This window comes from Patagioenas fasciata, chromosome 4 (genome assembly GCF_037038585.1).
Source record: "Patagioenas fasciata isolate bPatFas1 chromosome 4, bPatFas1.hap1, whole genome shotgun sequence".
NCBI lineage: Eukaryota > Metazoa > Chordata > Aves > Columbiformes > Columbidae > Patagioenas > Patagioenas fasciata.
The window spans coordinates 32,338,615-32,355,632 of record NC_092523.1 but is presented as its reverse complement, the minus strand read 5'-3'; the positions used below and the strand labels follow the sequence as shown (position 1 = coordinate 32,355,632).

The 17,018-nt window shown below is 38.0% G+C and overlaps 1 protein-coding gene across 6 annotated transcripts in view; it reads right to left on the bottom strand.

Annotated features, from left to right (window-relative positions):
- The window catches only part of SLC7A2 (solute carrier family 7 member 2), a 58,928-nt gene that overhangs the window by 23,595 nt on the left and 18,315 nt on the right, over positions 1-17,018 (bottom strand). Inside the window, exon 2 of one of the 6 annotated variants that reach the window (XM_071807549.1) lies at positions 6,233-6,329. The exons of 1 other annotated variant lie outside the window; for it this stretch is intronic. In XM_071807549.1, coding sequence (XP_071663650.1) covers positions 6,233-6,241 — 9 coding nt within the window. In that variant the 5' untranslated portion in view covers positions 6,242-6,329. Of the gene's footprint in view, positions 1-2,299; positions 2,581-4,379; positions 4,537-6,232; positions 6,330-14,697; positions 14,801-17,018 lie in introns of those variants that run through there. 4 more of the 6 variants (XM_071807546.1, XM_071807547.1, XM_065837017.2 and 1 more) reach the window with 4 other exon arrangements.

Below are 17,018 nucleotides of genomic sequence, written 5' to 3'. Positions count from 1 at the left end.
GGGCCTGAGGCTGAGGTGCTCCACTCCCCCAAAGCCAGGTTGGTCTATCTTGGCCTGTACTTTGACAAGGATTTCCAAGGCCACGTTGTTTTGTTTTGTTTTGTTTGTTTGTTTGTTTTCCCATATGACACTCCTGAGGCTGTAGCAATTACTTAGGACAATGTATTAAAATACTCATTAGGCTGTACTCATGGGGACAGGCAGCAACACTGTACTGACTTCATGCCCTTCCCCTTTGCAATTTCAATGTTGCAGAAACATGGCATTTTCTTAAGGAATTGATTTTTTTCCTCCCAAATGATAGTTCATTTGTCACTAACAGGAAAAAACTCCTCTGGCAGATGTTGTTCTCAGAACACTAAACAGTTTCCAAGACTTTCATTGTGCAAATGGTATCTCAGAATCCTCCATTGTAATTTGGGACAGGAAGTCCTGAAGGTTAAGTCATCTATTGAAGTGGCCAGTTGGTTGGTATTACGGTTTTCTCTGCTGAGAAGGAACCATTGTGACAAAATAGGAGGTTTTTATCTGCTTCTACTTTCTCTGATTCTTGTGGAGAGAACAAGAGGCTGGTTCTTGCTAGCCACAAGCCAGTAAGATGAAACACCTCTTCTGACTCAAACTCATGCTTTCTTCTTTACCCTTTAAAAAGTGGAGCACAGTCACAAACGAGGTTCAAGATACAAACTTTGTGTCTGTAGACAAAAGAGAAATATCCCATACACATAAGAATCTTATATTTTTAGCCATATCCATCCTAACATGGACTTGATGAAGACATATCCTTTTATGATGGCCACTGCAATCCAGAACATCTTACCCTGTTTCCTATATGTATACATAGCAAACAGTGTCCGAACACTGCTTCACAACTTCTGTTGCTGTGTACCAAGTGCAGAGCACTACTTCAGACATGGTTCCCTTTCAGATTTGGCCAAGACATCCCAAGACTCTGGTACTGACCACTTCATACTCAATAGAAAGCTACATCAGGAAGAACTGATGAGCTTATGAAGATATTTGGCCTGTATGTGGGACTAAATAATATACGTAAGTGGCTGCAAAGTGTCTTCAGAAATCACTGACAAGCGTAACCTTTTTCTGAGGTGTCCCTTGTAAGACAGATCCTCTAATGCATTACCCACTGCAAGAGAGCAACCTGGGCTCTGATTCAGTGCCAAGGCAGGTTGACTCACAAGTGCAGTTTATTGTGTGTAGTACTGTGGCTGACTGAGCATATGCTCACATGCTCACTGAGCACATGCTCATGCTCACATACCAACTTACAGAAGCAAAGAAAGTAACAGCTGGGTGTGCCTTTTGGTGGCAGCATTGTCCTAGATAAATTTACACTGACTACAAACACATAATCTTAAAAAGGGTATTATTCCTGATCCAGCATGACTGGGCAAATCACAGTTTTCTGTTATCTTTAGGACAGAGAGGAACATGAAGTAGGGTAAGTGAACATGGAAAAAAGTGATCTTTCATACTTTTTGACCAGCAGGTCTCAGTGTTTTCGTAACTGCTTCTTTTTACTTCCTCCCTTCCCTGTTGGAGTCTTAAGCCTCCTTTGTCCTAGCAGACCACTGTGGTCTACTTCCTCTGCCTCTGCTGCCATCAGATCCACCAGCTCTGGCCTGGGCCCACAATGAACATCCTGCACAGCTAATGAGCAGTGGCTCTTCTCTGACCCTTCCTGGGTATGCTTGACAGCTTGGGAAATTAAGTTATATATATAATTAATTATCTATTAAGAGTTATATATATAATATCTATAATGGTAATCATATATATTTTATATATATTATATATTATATATTTTATATATATATAATGGCATTATATTGCGTAACCAGTCAAGAAGGAAGCGAGTCCTCCTAATGCTCTGCTGCTGACACAGCTCACAGTGCTTCTGAGGCACCTCTGAGGCACCTGTCCTATGTTTGAGGGCAGATTTAGGTACCTGCCTGCCTTTGAACAGCAGTATTGGGCATGTGGCCTGAAAGTGCCACCAGTCAGGGCGGGCTGAGTTGTTCATGCAGTTTAAACAGAGTAAAGGTTGAATCCTGAGGTTATATAGAGTTCAAGCATAGGAAATCAGTGATACAAAACCAAAAAGGAAAATGCCCTTGCATTGACGAACAGTGTACAGTTATTTCTAATTAGGATAAGGAGCAGACACAATCTGTTCCTTCTCCCATGCATTCAAACATGTGCTAGGCTTCACTTTGGTGAAGTCTGCTTTACAGAGACATTTGTCACAAGCAAACACCTATGATGTCCATTTGTCACTGACCTTGGCACGTTCCTTTTGCTGTGTACAACTGAGGTGGCAGCTCTCTGGCTCTGCACGTGCTGGGTCACTGCACTTATGAAGTCTCTTTTGGACGAAGTTTTTCTTTAGCTACAGATTACTCTATAACATGGAATACACCTCCAACAGTCCTCTGAAAATGGGACGCCCAAGTTCAGCTGCCTTAGACTTGAGGACTAATGTTCAGCCCTTATTCAAGCTTCCTCCTTCCTTGAACACATTCCTAGAGAGAAGTGCAATGCCTTCCACATTGCAGTTTACAGTTTCACCCCTTCAACCACATGTGTCAAAGAGACAGGCAGGACAGGAGGACTCAGTTTAGACAGAAAAAGAATTGGACAGACCTCCTCTAACATAGGGAAAACCAACCAACCAACCACCACCACCAACAACAAACCAACACCACCACCCCAAAACAAACAAAAAAGCTTCCTCATGTAACATGGACATTTCATTATATTTGTCCAAGTACCTGAATAGGCACAGATACTTCTCCTATCTCTTTTGTTCATTATTGTCTTGAGATTTCTTTTTCAACAGTAACTCCTGATACACCCTTTTTAATTTCAGTCTTTCCTGATCAGCTGTAAATCAGATAATTTATTGCTTGATTACCATGCATCTGAATGCTAATCCAGCCTTATAATTAATACCAGCTTTTCCATTCAAATGGATGATCAGGAACATTTAATGGTCATCTATTGTTCACCCTCTTCTAGCAGGAAAAGTTTGGTATAAAAAAACTTCTAAATGCAAATACAATGCAAGGGACAAAGTCGTCATCAGCAGAGTTTCTATTAAAGTTGCTTTGACTACTTCAAGTCATGTAAAAACTACCACTTTTGCAAAGTAGTTTCCAAGTAAAAAAAACACCTAACAGCCTCCTACCCCAAAACAAAATACAAGTAACAGGTGGATATTGTAGCAAAAAGTACCTTGTATCATCTATCATCACACTCTTCCTTTAAAATAACTTTTATTTTAATTATATGAAATAAGTGGTTTAAGTCAGTAGACATCAAACCGAACTACAGGTGGGAAAACCAAAAGTTTTGCGGCAGCTGCCATTCAACTTCTCCTACAAAGTTTTCAGTTAAAAGCTCTAATAAAAAAGATAAAAAATATCATATGGAAAGTCATTGTTATAAAGCAATATAAAACCTCTGGAAGTTTTAATACTGTTACTGAGATGTATGTTTAAAGATTCCTGGAGCAAAAGTAATTTAAAGATATTTAACTTATAAACTATTTTGTTGATTTTCTATTATTTATACTATAGTAGACTATAAATGTCAGGTGCAGTGGTTTGACATTTTAAGGAACATACCATTTAAGGAGAAAATACTCCAATAAGTTTGTAACATACTGAAAATAGAAAATATAAATATATACAGATTAATTTAGTCCTTTGTCAGCCTCATTTTCCTGAAAAAACCTGTAAAAGTTTATATTTTACATTTTGCATCTGTAGAATTTACAAGAAATTTTTTGTTTGCACTTCTGTATATTTAACCTTAGTCAAAATTGCAGTATTGTGTTGATTAGATCTTGTGCAATAATATATGAAAGTAAAAGAATTCAGAGATGAAGCAAAACTAGGTATAGTCTATGATTTGTGTGTGTGTACACACATGCACAGACAATACATGATTTTACTACAAGTGTCCTCGAAGTTGATGTTCTGCCCAAGACTTTAACAAAATTTCTAAAGTCTTGGAATATTTAAAACTGTGTATTTAAAAAATATTTAAAGCCCTAAAATTGGCAAGCAGCACCTGTAACAGAAGTCTATTATATGTAAAATGGAAAAGATTTATCACCCAAAAGCAGGAACACCTTCCAGTCAGACTGGGAAGAAAAACATAAATCACATTGTCTATATATTAACATTGCAATTTGCACTTCGTCAGAGGCACAATAATGCTGTAAAGTACACTAACTGTAATACTGCATACCACCAGTCTTGCTGCTCAAAAAGCACATCTGTTAAAGGCAAAGGTTCCTATGAGAAAACTACATTGCTTTCAGGTTAGTTCTTTCAGCAGTAAACTTCATTACAAACCTGATTCAGAGCAACTTCTGCCAGGCAAACTTCTGCTCCTCTTACCCAGTCCCGAACTTCTGCCGTCTTAAATGGAAGAGTAATGACTGAAAGTGATTTTATTACAATTTTTCCTTTAAAGCTGTAGGTGGTGTGCGAGCTGCTGGTGCTGAGGGGGTGGAAGCTGGGCAGCCCGGGTGATTGGAGGGCTGTGAGCCGGACAGCTATTTGCCCAGCTAAGGTGGGGAGGGACAGAAATTTTTGCTGCTGCTCTGAGACATCATACCCACTCTCTTCATGACACAAAATCCTGCTGGAATGCCATTTTCTACATTTAAACACACATATGTGATGCCATATAAAACACACACTGTTGTGAGGGTACTTGCCACACACCCTGGTGGCTTCTTTTACACAACCTGAAGGAAAAGCAAAATTGTCAGTCTCAAACTTGGGCTCCCACTGTGGAGGCAAAGTCTTCCCTACTTTCGTGTTCACTCTCCTTTTCAAAAATAAACTGCCTTTGAATCATATTGAAGGATATTTTGCAACACTCTAAGACCTGAATCCAGTACTGTAGCATGAAAACTGCTTTTGCTGAGTAAATTTAGGAAGATTATAAATGATGATTATAATAATAATAATAGTTCGAGCCCATTCTGTTGAACTAGGGTAGATACACCATATATCTTGTTCTCCTTTATATGGCTTGAAATGTGAAAAAGTTGAACACTGGAATTAGAACAGTCCAAATATTCCCCTGACACAACCAATAAATAATCCTCAATTTCTTAAAAATTAGCTTCCAGAATAAACCAAAACCCAATGGATAATATACAGCTGTATTTTTATTACTTCCAATGGCAGAGAACTCCAGCACAAACATGTAGTAGCATTTCCAGTCAATTCATGGCATTTTCTTCCCTTTAAAACACTTCTGTTTCGCTATCCCTGTTTTTGTTCAGAGAACACTGAAAATATGAGTCTTGCTGAGAAAAGTCCTATGCTTTTCATCATTAAAGTCTTTCCTAAGAAAATATGAAGAAAAACCATATGGCAGCCCCCAGCACCTTGCTCTCAGCTTTTAGTTTTCCCTGAGTGTCAAGGCTGCCAGTGCTGCAGGGGCATAGAAGGCTCCTCTTCCTTCCCCTGTGGAAAATCCTGCAGCCACAGGGAGGGGAGAAAGACAACCTTTCCTCAGCTCTCTCAGATCCAAGGAGAGATACCTCCAAAAAGAGTGTGCTCCACAGGGGCGGGCTATATTTCAAGACCCCAAATCCAGATGTCATTTCTTACATTATCGAAGGCTATTCTTTCCTTAAAGTGCAAAAAAGTGTGAAAAGGTCTTGTTCCTTGAAGCACTAATGACAACATAGTCATTGTTCCCCTTGAGCTGATCTCACCCTTGTTCAACGCGAACTTTAACACTTTTGCATTTTGTACCTGGTCAGAGAACAGAGAAATTATGAAGAAATTATGATGGAGGTGCAAGCTGCTGAACAGGTTAGGTTTCTTGTGCGGAAATACATGGAACTTACTTTAAAGGAGCATCACTCTCAACCACGACAACATCTGGGCTTTTTTTTTCCGCAAACCATCACCCTATAGCAAGTCCATGAATGACCTGATTATTACTTGTGTGGATTTTAGTTGATATCCTCAAGGCCAATTCTGAATCATTTCCAACCATGTAGATATATTAGGAATTGTTTCTAATCCATAAATTAAGCAATTCATTGCTTAATTATGGGGAAACATCCATTCCACTTTAAAAAAGACAAAAAAAAGTAGAAGCCGTAATTGCTTGATTATCTGCTGAATACAGAGACTCCATTTCTACTTGGCTTCCAAAAGCTAGTTTTCCTCAGGCATACCTTTCCCATAGTATCAGGGCAGTGTGTGGCCAGCCTGGTGTTCTGCTTCGATCACTTTCTGGTATACTCCTGCCAGGTTAATGCCGAGCAACCAACCCTGAACAAAACAAACAAAAAAGCAAACCTTGATAACTACTGTCAACTACTTTCTAAATGTAGCCATAGAACTGAAGACTATTCAGGCCATATAGATGTGCTTTTAACAGGGGTATGGGCCCAAATTTAAACAGGGGAATTGGAATCCTGTATTTAAGGTAGAACAAGCGTAAGAAAGTAGTTAAATTTCAAATTTGCATTCCTGTAAGCATATTATTTACCTATAATCATAGTTATTTCTATAGCATCTATAAACACCTATAAAATATTTTCTGGACATTTTATATACATGCATTGTTTGCATTTGTATATACACACATTCCAAAACCTTTTGCATAGTGGAGAACTAACACAGAGCTGTCCAGGACATGTTGTCATATTCCCAGCAAGACAAACAACTCTTGGTTTTAAATACACAAACCTGGTCAGATTGAAGCCAAAAGCAAAATTCCAAATGATGTCATTGGGGTCAGGATTTGATTCAAAATAAGGATTTTGAATTACAAAACTGGAAAAAGTAGACAGCTATGCCAGAATGGACTAACCCTTCCTCTCACAACAATAGACAACCACACCACCGCGAGGATTATTCACACTTTTCCACAATATAAATTTTAGGGTGTCACCTTTTTTTTTGATCTTTTTTTCACTACCAACTGCAATCTCTAGAACTCTTCCAATTTTATTCACTGTGTAATTAAGAAGAAAAAACCCAACACTTATTATTTCACAGTAGAGCACTATCATTACGTCTTACATGGATTTAGTATCCAAACAGAATAGAAATGTAACCATGCAAATTATTTCTCTAGTTTAAGTTTGTCTGCAAGTGCCGTAACATACTTCACAATCAGCATATTTAACAACTTCAGCTAACACATAGCATAAAACAATCCAGTGAATGTACCATAAGGTTTCTAGAGTTTGCAAAAATCCAATTCCAGTACATCTCACTGAAAACTGCAAAATGAGCAATTATTTATTCCTCCAGGTAACCACAGCATCTCCAAAACTTTCTTTGGTACCATTTCTAACACTGAGGCACCAGGTCCTCTGGGATTGGCTCTTCAGAAGTGGATCTTCCTTTGATAGAAAATGCCAGACACAAGATTACAATAAGTCAGATTTAGTATTAACCAGATCCCTCTTTGCTTCCTGCCTCTCTTCATTTTTATTCTTGACCTTATAATGATACAGATTTGTTATAGACACTAGAAGTTCAAATCCTTCAGGAGTTGTATAAATCAGTTCAAAATCTCATCCTCAGTCTTTAAATTAACAGTAGAAACACTACTGACTAGAAAGTCACTTGCAAGTGCACTTTCACAGAATCACAGAATGGACTGGGTTGGAAAAGACCTCAGAGATCATCAAGTCCAACCCTTGGTCCAGCTTCAGTCCATTTACTAGATCATGGTTCTGGTTCCTTTCTGGTTACTTCAGACCTATCACCTGGCTGTGATAACAGTTCACCCCTGGTAATAACAGTAAATTTATGGATCATTACGAAGACAGATAGGAGCAGCACTGCTGCGGTTCATTTGACTTTCTAAAACTTAATCCTGGGAACAGGAGCACAGAGCAGCTACCCTGCTAAAGGCATTCAAACCTAGAACCCTTGCTGGCTCCCAGCCAAGACGCAGGGAGTGCACTGGGAGGTGAAATAAAATAGCTTGCATCTGTCCTGCTATATATCTAGAGCACTGTGGGGCAGATCAGTATGTCTCCACTATGTAGTGTTTGGTTCAGAGGTCCTATGGACACTCAGACAGAGTTTCACATGTGTTTTCAGTCATGCACACTTGAAACTACAAGACCATGTTACCACCCAGCAGAGGCGTGTTATTGTACATTCAGCCAGAAGGTGTATTTGTGTGCTGACACAGCAGCACCAGAGAGGTGTTCATGAAGGTACAGGGTCTGGTGGGTACCAGTGAAGGACACCAGATCTGAGGCACTTTGGACAAGACTGAGCACACACAGTGCTGTTCAGAACCAAGTAACTGCAATAAGATATTCAGCTTCTCTCTTGGAGGAAATTCTTGTTTCTCTCCAGACTTTGTGTAGTCCACTTTGGCTCCCATTTTGTTTCCAGTTACAAATCCAACTGTGTTTTGACCTAGAACATTATTTTATAGCTTATGTTCTGGCTTTAGAGACTTCTTTTCTGCTCCTTAGCAATTATATCACACTGGAATTATCTAACGTGCCTCGTCCAACAGCTCTCTGACTTGCATACCCCAAGGACTTTCACAGCACATTCTTTCAATAAAGAAGTCGATCAGAAATTCTCTTCTCGCCATGAAACAGCTGATCACATTAGAAGGAATGCACTGAAAGAACAAAGTATTTTATTTATTTTATTTTCCTATGGAAAGGTCCTTTAAGACCTTCCCTTATACTGTCAAAAGAGCATGAACATATTTTCATAGAGTTATGCGGAAATTCATGCTCAGGGAATTTTACATTTTAAAAAAAATCCTCATTAGTTTCTGAAACTCTTGCACAGACCAAAACAAAACACTGTAAAAGCCCAAATGACAAACTGATTAAAAGTTAGTTTGCTGTTGATTCTGACTTGTCTTACAGCTATGGACCAAAAAGCTGTGGAGCTTTACATAACTAGAGGTGCTAACTTTGAAAAAGCATATCCCTGTGCTTGCCCATATAACTACCTATTCTGTTCAGAAGTTAAACATGAACAAAAGTGCTTGCAGGACCAGGGCGCCAGTGAACCATGGAAATCCCTCAACGGGGTTCTGCCCATTGCATGCTGCTTCGCCTTGGAAGTCAGGACTTCGCAGCCAACTGTAACAAACATATCTTTTGACATGCACAAGAAAAAAAAACATAACGTGGTTTGTACAGTTTGTGCAGCTCTGATGGGATTTGAGAAGATGTACTAGTATTCATAAAAGGATTCGTCAAGTGCCAGCAAGAATCCTTCTATGTCAAGATAAATAAAGTAATTAGCATTTCAATGGTTCTGATATGTGGTTCTGAGAATAAAAATCTAGGTTACCACAAAAAAAAAAAATAGTGCTAATCTTCATAAGATGATCATAAACATGTGAGAGATAAAAAGAATCTTTATAAAGCTCAGAAGTAATGCAGGTTATCTCTATAATGTTATGACAGGACCATTTCTGAAGAGAATAAATTACAATCAACACTTTTTAAAGGGCTTCCCATTTGTTAAAATATATTTTAGATTGCTTCTCATGGTTTAAGCAGATTGCTGAAACTAGTTCCTAGAGAATATTGTACAGATTAAAGTAAATTTATCACTTAACAACTCTCTCAACTTTTCTTTAACAACTCTCTTTCACTTTGTGCTTAGAAAGAAAAATACCTCAAATCCTGACCTTCTGTAAGAGAAATGTAGTATACCCTATTAAAAATAATCATATACTATCAGACTAATACAAGCATGAAGAATAAATCTGCTAACCCGTGTTTCATATGTAACAAGAAGAGCTATATTGGCACAAATTCCTACTAGTTCTTTTGACCCAGGAATGAGTCATTTAACCTACTATTAAGCACGTCCCAAGCAGCTACTAGCTATCATTTGTTGAATTCCAGATATTCCCAAGGGTCTAAAGAGAATGTTTGTAGTGCTGACTCATAGTGCTGTCCCCAACTCTAAAATCAGAGTTTTGGAGAAGCTTTGCACAAGGAACACAACTATTTAAAGCCATAACCTCTAGGAAAAAAAAAAAAAAGTCTACACATACTTTTTTGTCCCAAATCCACACCTTGAATATGGGATAAATATAAATAGAAAATTCAGATAGAAAGTTTTTTAACATATACAAAATGAGCCAAGCATATCAAAGTTAAAACTAACACTTAAGCTGTAATTGAAAATAAAGTGCGGTGCCAGATGCCGTGTCTTGCTAAGACTGAAATGAAGTTGTTTCGTGTCTCCCCAGAGTCCTGGGAAAGGAGCATCTGACGCAGCTCCACGCAGTGGCTTGAGAAGGACCAAGAGGGAGGCACCACAGACTGGCCAAGGTGTGAGCACACTTCTTCATCTGAGGCATGAAGTTAAAAGCTTTCAATAAGACCAAGGAGAAAGAACTACCAGAAAACAAAACATTAAGATATTGTGCATTTTTTGAGATGTAACCTATTGGATAACATCTTATTCTGTTTTTCCACAAAGCTGATGGAACTCACAAGATCTCAAACTGAAGCAAACATTAAAAAAAAATAAAAAATGTGACAACTGGCTGAGACAGCTGTTTGAGCCAAATAGGCAGTAACATACTACTGATCACGTATTTTTTTCTTCTAATGGCAACTCGGATAGGTAATTAGGTACATTTCATAGTAATGATCCCAGCCTATGTAAATGCAACTGCTATTTCAAAACCGTATTTAAATCCCCAAATTAAAAAAATTATTTACTATGCTTTTTATCCAAACAATGGGGCTCTGAGTTATTTATTATTGAGTTATGTCATTATTTACAAAGTGAATATTTTTGTAGTTCTTTTGCATCTGCTTATTTTATAGTTTTTTTAAGCTTGCCTTGTTCTAGTTATCACTTTCTTCATTACCTGAATTAACCAACTTGAAAATTCATTTTTACGTCCTCCTACACTATAGAACTGTCATCCTTCAACTTACTTCAGCCCTCCAGCCAAATCTCTTTTAATAGTTTACTTGATTTTTTTATTGTTGTGGAAATACTTGTGAGAGAGTTTTGGTGTTCGGTTTTCTTTAAAAATTTTTCAGTTGGAATGACTAAAAGTGTTATTTTTTTTACTGGATCCAAAAGGGAAATCATTACAGCTACCATCTTTAATGAGCATTCAGTTTCCCTATAAAACACAATTTCATCCAGAAAATTTTTATTAACTCTATTTGTGCTTCATTCCTGAAGTATGTCTCTAACAATAATTTTCCATGCTGGAAAATGCCTGCAAAAATGATATGAAAGTTGCTGTTTATATTTACTATTTTTTAAGCTGTTTTTAATCAGTAACAGGGCTTTACCTCTCACCCCATGATTACTAAGTTTCCATGACAGCCTCTTGTGTAAGACATAAGTGAAAGCCTCTTACAAGCTCACATCTATTCTGTCCTCTTCAAAACCAGGCAAAATAATAAAACAAAACAAAACAAAACAAACAAACTGTGACAAACTGGAAGAAAAGTATTTACAAATACAATCCTGGAATATTTTTCTTCTGTGCTAATAGGAAGATATGAGTAATGACTTCAGGATCAAAATTAAATCCCAGCCCTTTCCCTGATGAAAATGATATTTATTTGCACAAAAGCCAGTGATTCTCTAAAAGGGAATTAGACACTTGGACACTGATTTTAAAGTAGAAATCATGAGAGCCCTTCTACATGCCTAAAATCCTGAGCTGGCTTCTAAAACATCTAAAATGTCTACATATTTTTGAATGGCTTTGGCTGTGTGCTCCTGTGCACTTCCACAGGGGGTCCACAAAGGGAACAGCTCAACAGCCCAAAAAGTAGCCTAATCTCATGGCATAAGAATGGCAATTAAGCGCAGAACTAATGATTCACCTCATTTCTCTCCTCCCTACCCAGCATCAGCTGGCTGGTTTGATGGCAAAAGTGGCATCAGAACCAGGGATTCTTGATCCGCTGAGGTTGCCCAGTCCCATCCCAGGTCACAGCACCTCTTGGCCCATTTGACCAATGCACTATACCCTAATAGGCTCCAGTGGGTCTTTTTTAAAAAAAAAAAAATAAAAAGTGCGATTAATTTTCTGTATCAATTTACTGAAAATTGTTTAAAAAGCTCAATTAATATAAAGAAGTAGACTTTCTCCCTGATTTCTATGTGGGCTAAGAAAGGAAGAACAGAGAGTGAAGGAGAAAGGATGAATATATCTAACTTAAGAATAAAAGAAATAATGGATTATATTGGAAATAGGTTTGCTTACAGAAGTGTCACGGAGCAAGGGAAGGGAAGGAGTTCCTATTACACATCTTACTTGTTTCTATATGACTTTTTATGGCACATGGAAAAGATGCCATCTTAAAGGGGTAACAAAAAAAAGAACTAGGTCACCTCATCAAGATGTCACAAGTTTCTCAGAATAGAATGTCTAAAATGTATGTATTCATTATCTGCCAATTAATACAGTTCTTAAAAGCCAAGTTTGCTTTCTCTTGCTTACAGAAATACAAGACCTAGATTCACAAATTGCTTCTATTTCATATTTCATTTATTTTAAGCCAAAGGTGATAGGAATTAATTTAAGAGTTTCTTACATAAAGGTTTTGACAAATCTCCTTTGCAATCAAATATTGCTCTGAAAAAATGGTGAAATATTTAAAGTAGAATCCATCGCTGGATCTGTACTGGACTTTAAGAATTAGATCAGAGTATTTCACTTCCATTCTGTGTGAAAATGGAACAGTGATGTGCCCAACACCACTGGCAGACATCACTCAAACCAGACAGAACCAGTGTGCTAAGTGGACTGTTGCAATTTATTTTTGGCTCGTATACCAAAACAATACAAACAGGAATAGTTAGTTCACATGATATAAATAAGCTCCATCTGCAAGACTTCATCCTAGAAGTTCTAAACAGCATTCTGTATTCTGAAGTCCGTGGTGTTAAGACTGCCCTGCATTCCTTGGCGCTACTTTCAGCACCCGGCAGAATCAAACATCACTTCTTTCAAATATGAAATCCCTAAAATATTGAGTCACTGCGAAGTCACTATAGCAACCCTGTTACAGGGCATTACCCTTTGACACTATTGTAGACACTCCAGCCAGACGTTCTGAATATACACTGTCCATGTCGAAATCATATAAATCCTAACATCTAACGTTATTTATAACTGAGGCAACTAATGCCAGAGAGTTCCCTTTTCATTTTTGGCTTCATTCTTGGCACCACTACATTCAATGCATGACGAACAGTGCTTGAAGAATATCACAACCTTCAACTGAGTAATTTTCTGGAAAGGTTTTAAAATTTATCAGTATTTTTTAAGCAAGTCAATAAACAGATTGTGTGTAACAAACATCTCATGGATAAACCAAGACTTCAAAACACAGCAAAAACCAACACTGACCTTGGTAGTCACACACTGGGATCTTGATCACAGATTTCCAACTGACAGAGCAACAGCTATGCGAAATGACACTGTGCCAGCCTAACCATGCACTGTGGTTTTCCAGAGCTTAACTTTCTTAACATTCAGCACAGGCTGAATGAAGTGCTCCATTTTCATAGAATCATAGAGTGGTTTGGGTTGGAAGGGACCTTAAAAATCATCTAGTTCCAACCTTCCACCAGACCAAGTTGCTCAAAGCCCCATCCAACCTGGCCTTGAACACTTTCAGGGATGGGGCATCCAGAACTTCTCTGGGCAACCTGTTCCACTCGTCACTGGTCTCCATTTGGACATCAACCCGTTGACCGCAACTCTTTCAGTGTGACCATCCAGCCAATTCCTTATCCACTGAATGGTCCATCTGTCACATTCATGCCTCTACAACTTAGACACAAGGATATCATGTGGGACAGTGTCAAATGCTTTGCACAAGTCCAGGTAGATGATGTCAGTTGCTCTTCCCTTATCCACCAATGCTGTAGCCCCATCATGGAAGTCCACCAAATTTGTCAGGCATAATTTTCTCTTAGTGAAGCCATGTTGGCTGTCGTCAGTCACCTACTTATTTTCCATTTGCCTTATCATAGTTTCCAGGAGGAAAACTCTTTGTGAACTTCTCTTAAGAAAGAAATATTCTTTTGTATCTCAATCAAACCATAGTTATGCATGACATTTGCATAACCATGATGCTGCTTTGTAGATCTGTTGAGATCTGACTTAATGCACAAAGCCTGAAACTTTGGCACGTCAGCCTGAAGAAACCAGATCCTCTCTTGGTATAAAGCCAGAACAAGTTTAGCAATAGCAGGAGAGTCATTTCAGCAGAGCATTAAAAAACATGTAAGACAGCACAAGCATAGGTTCATAAAGTGATAAATACTCTGAAAATAATACATGACATATGGAATAACACAGACATCTCCGATAAAGCCCAACTTGTGCATGTGCACATGTGTATCTCTATTCCCAGCCAGCCAGCATGATGGTTTTTTATTAGCTACTTTATCTTCAATATAAATTGTCTGGAGGGTATTGGAAAAGCTAGCAGCTTAGCAGTTCCACAGTATTCCAGGAGGCTGCTCTGCTCCTAAAAATCAAAAGTAATTTGAGCATTAAATTTCATTTATTGTACCTATGAAGCTACTTCACTGGCTATCAAATAACATCGAGGAACAAACCACAAAAATGTTTCTTGCAGTAAAATACTTGCAGCGCGAACTGATTCACTAGTTCTAATAAATTACTCACAAATGTGTTTTCAGGATAATTTGGATCCAATAGCAACTTGTACATGGTTGGGACAGCCCATCACCTCCCCCACATGAAGATCAGGTGAAATCCAGTTTTCCAGTTTCACTCTGTTGTGGTAACAGAAAGCTCTATTAATTTATAATTTTTAATTCTATCTTCAGTGAACACAGTACATATCAATAAACATTTTATAACACCTCTGCCCCTCAGTCAGTTTCTTCCTTTGCCACATCCAGTGATTCTGAATTGCATGCTCAACTTTTGACTGAGAAGGTCAGGGGTTGTCACACAGGTAATTATGAATTCCCTCAGACATCCCCTAACTATTATGCATTGAACATTAGCAACAGACAACACCAAGCACATTTAGTTTGTGTGTATGTGCGCAAACTATCGTATTTCTTGGATTGCTTCTCGGTGCCTACTGTGCAAAAGGATAGCTTATTTCTGGGTGGCTCAGCCTTCATCATTATTAGGGCTGGATTACAATTCTGGAATCAAAATGTCCTCCTCCCTCACTTTCTTGGGAGCTCTGGAGACAATGGCAGCAACTTGAGTTCTAAGTGCTGGTCTGTGCAAAGGCAGGATCTGGCCACAAACCATTCCTTACTTGCCCCAAAAGGAAAAGATGGCCAGGACAGATTCACTATCTCAAGGGCCAAACCCAGAAAACAGGTTGTTATTAACAGTTGAAATGCAATGATCTATGGTGACTTCATGGGAAATGACAGCCAGGAAAGACATATCATTTTAACAACTGTTTGAAAAAAAGCTTCTGACATCTGGTACCTTCTTGTTTAAGAGAGTAACTGGAAGCCACACATGCCCTTTTGCATAAAATACTGAGTGGAAAAATGCCATAGAAATTACTTCGAATTCTGAAATGTCACCACTTCCCTTACTAGATGGAATATTTCACCAATTTACTGATATTTATTGAATCTGATTAATAGGTTAGTACCCTTTGTAAACTATATCTGTTTTCATAATGCAAAAAATTTGTGTCACAAAGAGTAACTACACATTCCTCACAGAAACACTATTGAAATATGAAGCTTTACTTGTACTACATGAGCAACAGATACTCATAGAAATAATTTTGTTATATAAAATTAAGATGAATGATGTAAAATTCTGCATGCCCAATCTAAAAAAAAAAAAAAAAAAAAAACCTCAGCTAGTTTAAATGATAATCAGCTTGTCAGCAAGTGTACCTTGGCTAAGATCCTTTTTCACCTAAGCGTTGCTTTACTGGCTTTCAGAAAATGCCATTTTGGCATACAGTTGTCAAACTACTGCTCCTTTATTTCTGTCCCTGGAAACACAGCCTGCAATGCACGTGCATTTCTTATGCAGAACTCCAGTTTCCAGCAGCTGAAGATGCTAAAGCAGAACCAAACATTCCCTGTGCTCAAGCTCCCATAACTTCCAGTTACTTTATTTTATTTCTTTTTAATCTTGTTGTTTTTCTTTTTTTTTTTCGCATTTCACGTACATAGTTCAAATTTTCATTCTTTTCTGCCTTCTAAAATTATTATATGCAAGGAACAGAGTCTCATAAAATCTTTTATGAAACCACTAGAGTGTCCTGGATATTCTTATATCCAAATATCCTTCCCTTTAACTACAGCCTTCCATGAAAACATATCTCCTAGCACTGAAATATCATGCATATCCATGATATCCAAATTAGTCATGTTTTTTGGTGCTAGCCAAATATAGTTTAAAAGTCTGTCATAGAATTTCCTGCAAAAGGTAAAAAATCAAAAAGTAAAAATCAAAAGGTAAAAATCAAGCTTGAAGATATGCCGTATGATCCACCTGGAGTTAATTGGCATCGTCTTATGACTTAGGAAGGGATTTCCCTGAAGACTAACCTCCTCTCTATTTCTGAACTCTGCAGGTACAAAAATTTAAAATAGAAGAGAAAATCAATTAAACCCGATATTCTGCTGTGGCACTGCAGATACTTTTGGTAACCTACCATATAAAACTGTCTGTTGCGTAGAAAAACATTTGTGTTTACCGAATGATGGTAGAGGTTCAACCTAATGTGTAACTCTCCAGTAGCCAGTAGCGCCAGTAGTCATTCTAACTCCCTCTGATTATCCTTAAAGATGAACTGGATGGTAACAAACAACAGTTTCTTGTTGACAAGATGTTGAGAAAAAGCTTTGAAAACCTCGAGAGTAAAAGTCTAAAAAAGAAAAGTGGTGCTCTTCTAGCCATACAACATAAATAGATATTTCTTCTGAAATTATTCTGCATGTCAAATATAGCTAGGTAACATTCTAAGTAGGAAGGCAGAGACTTCACAA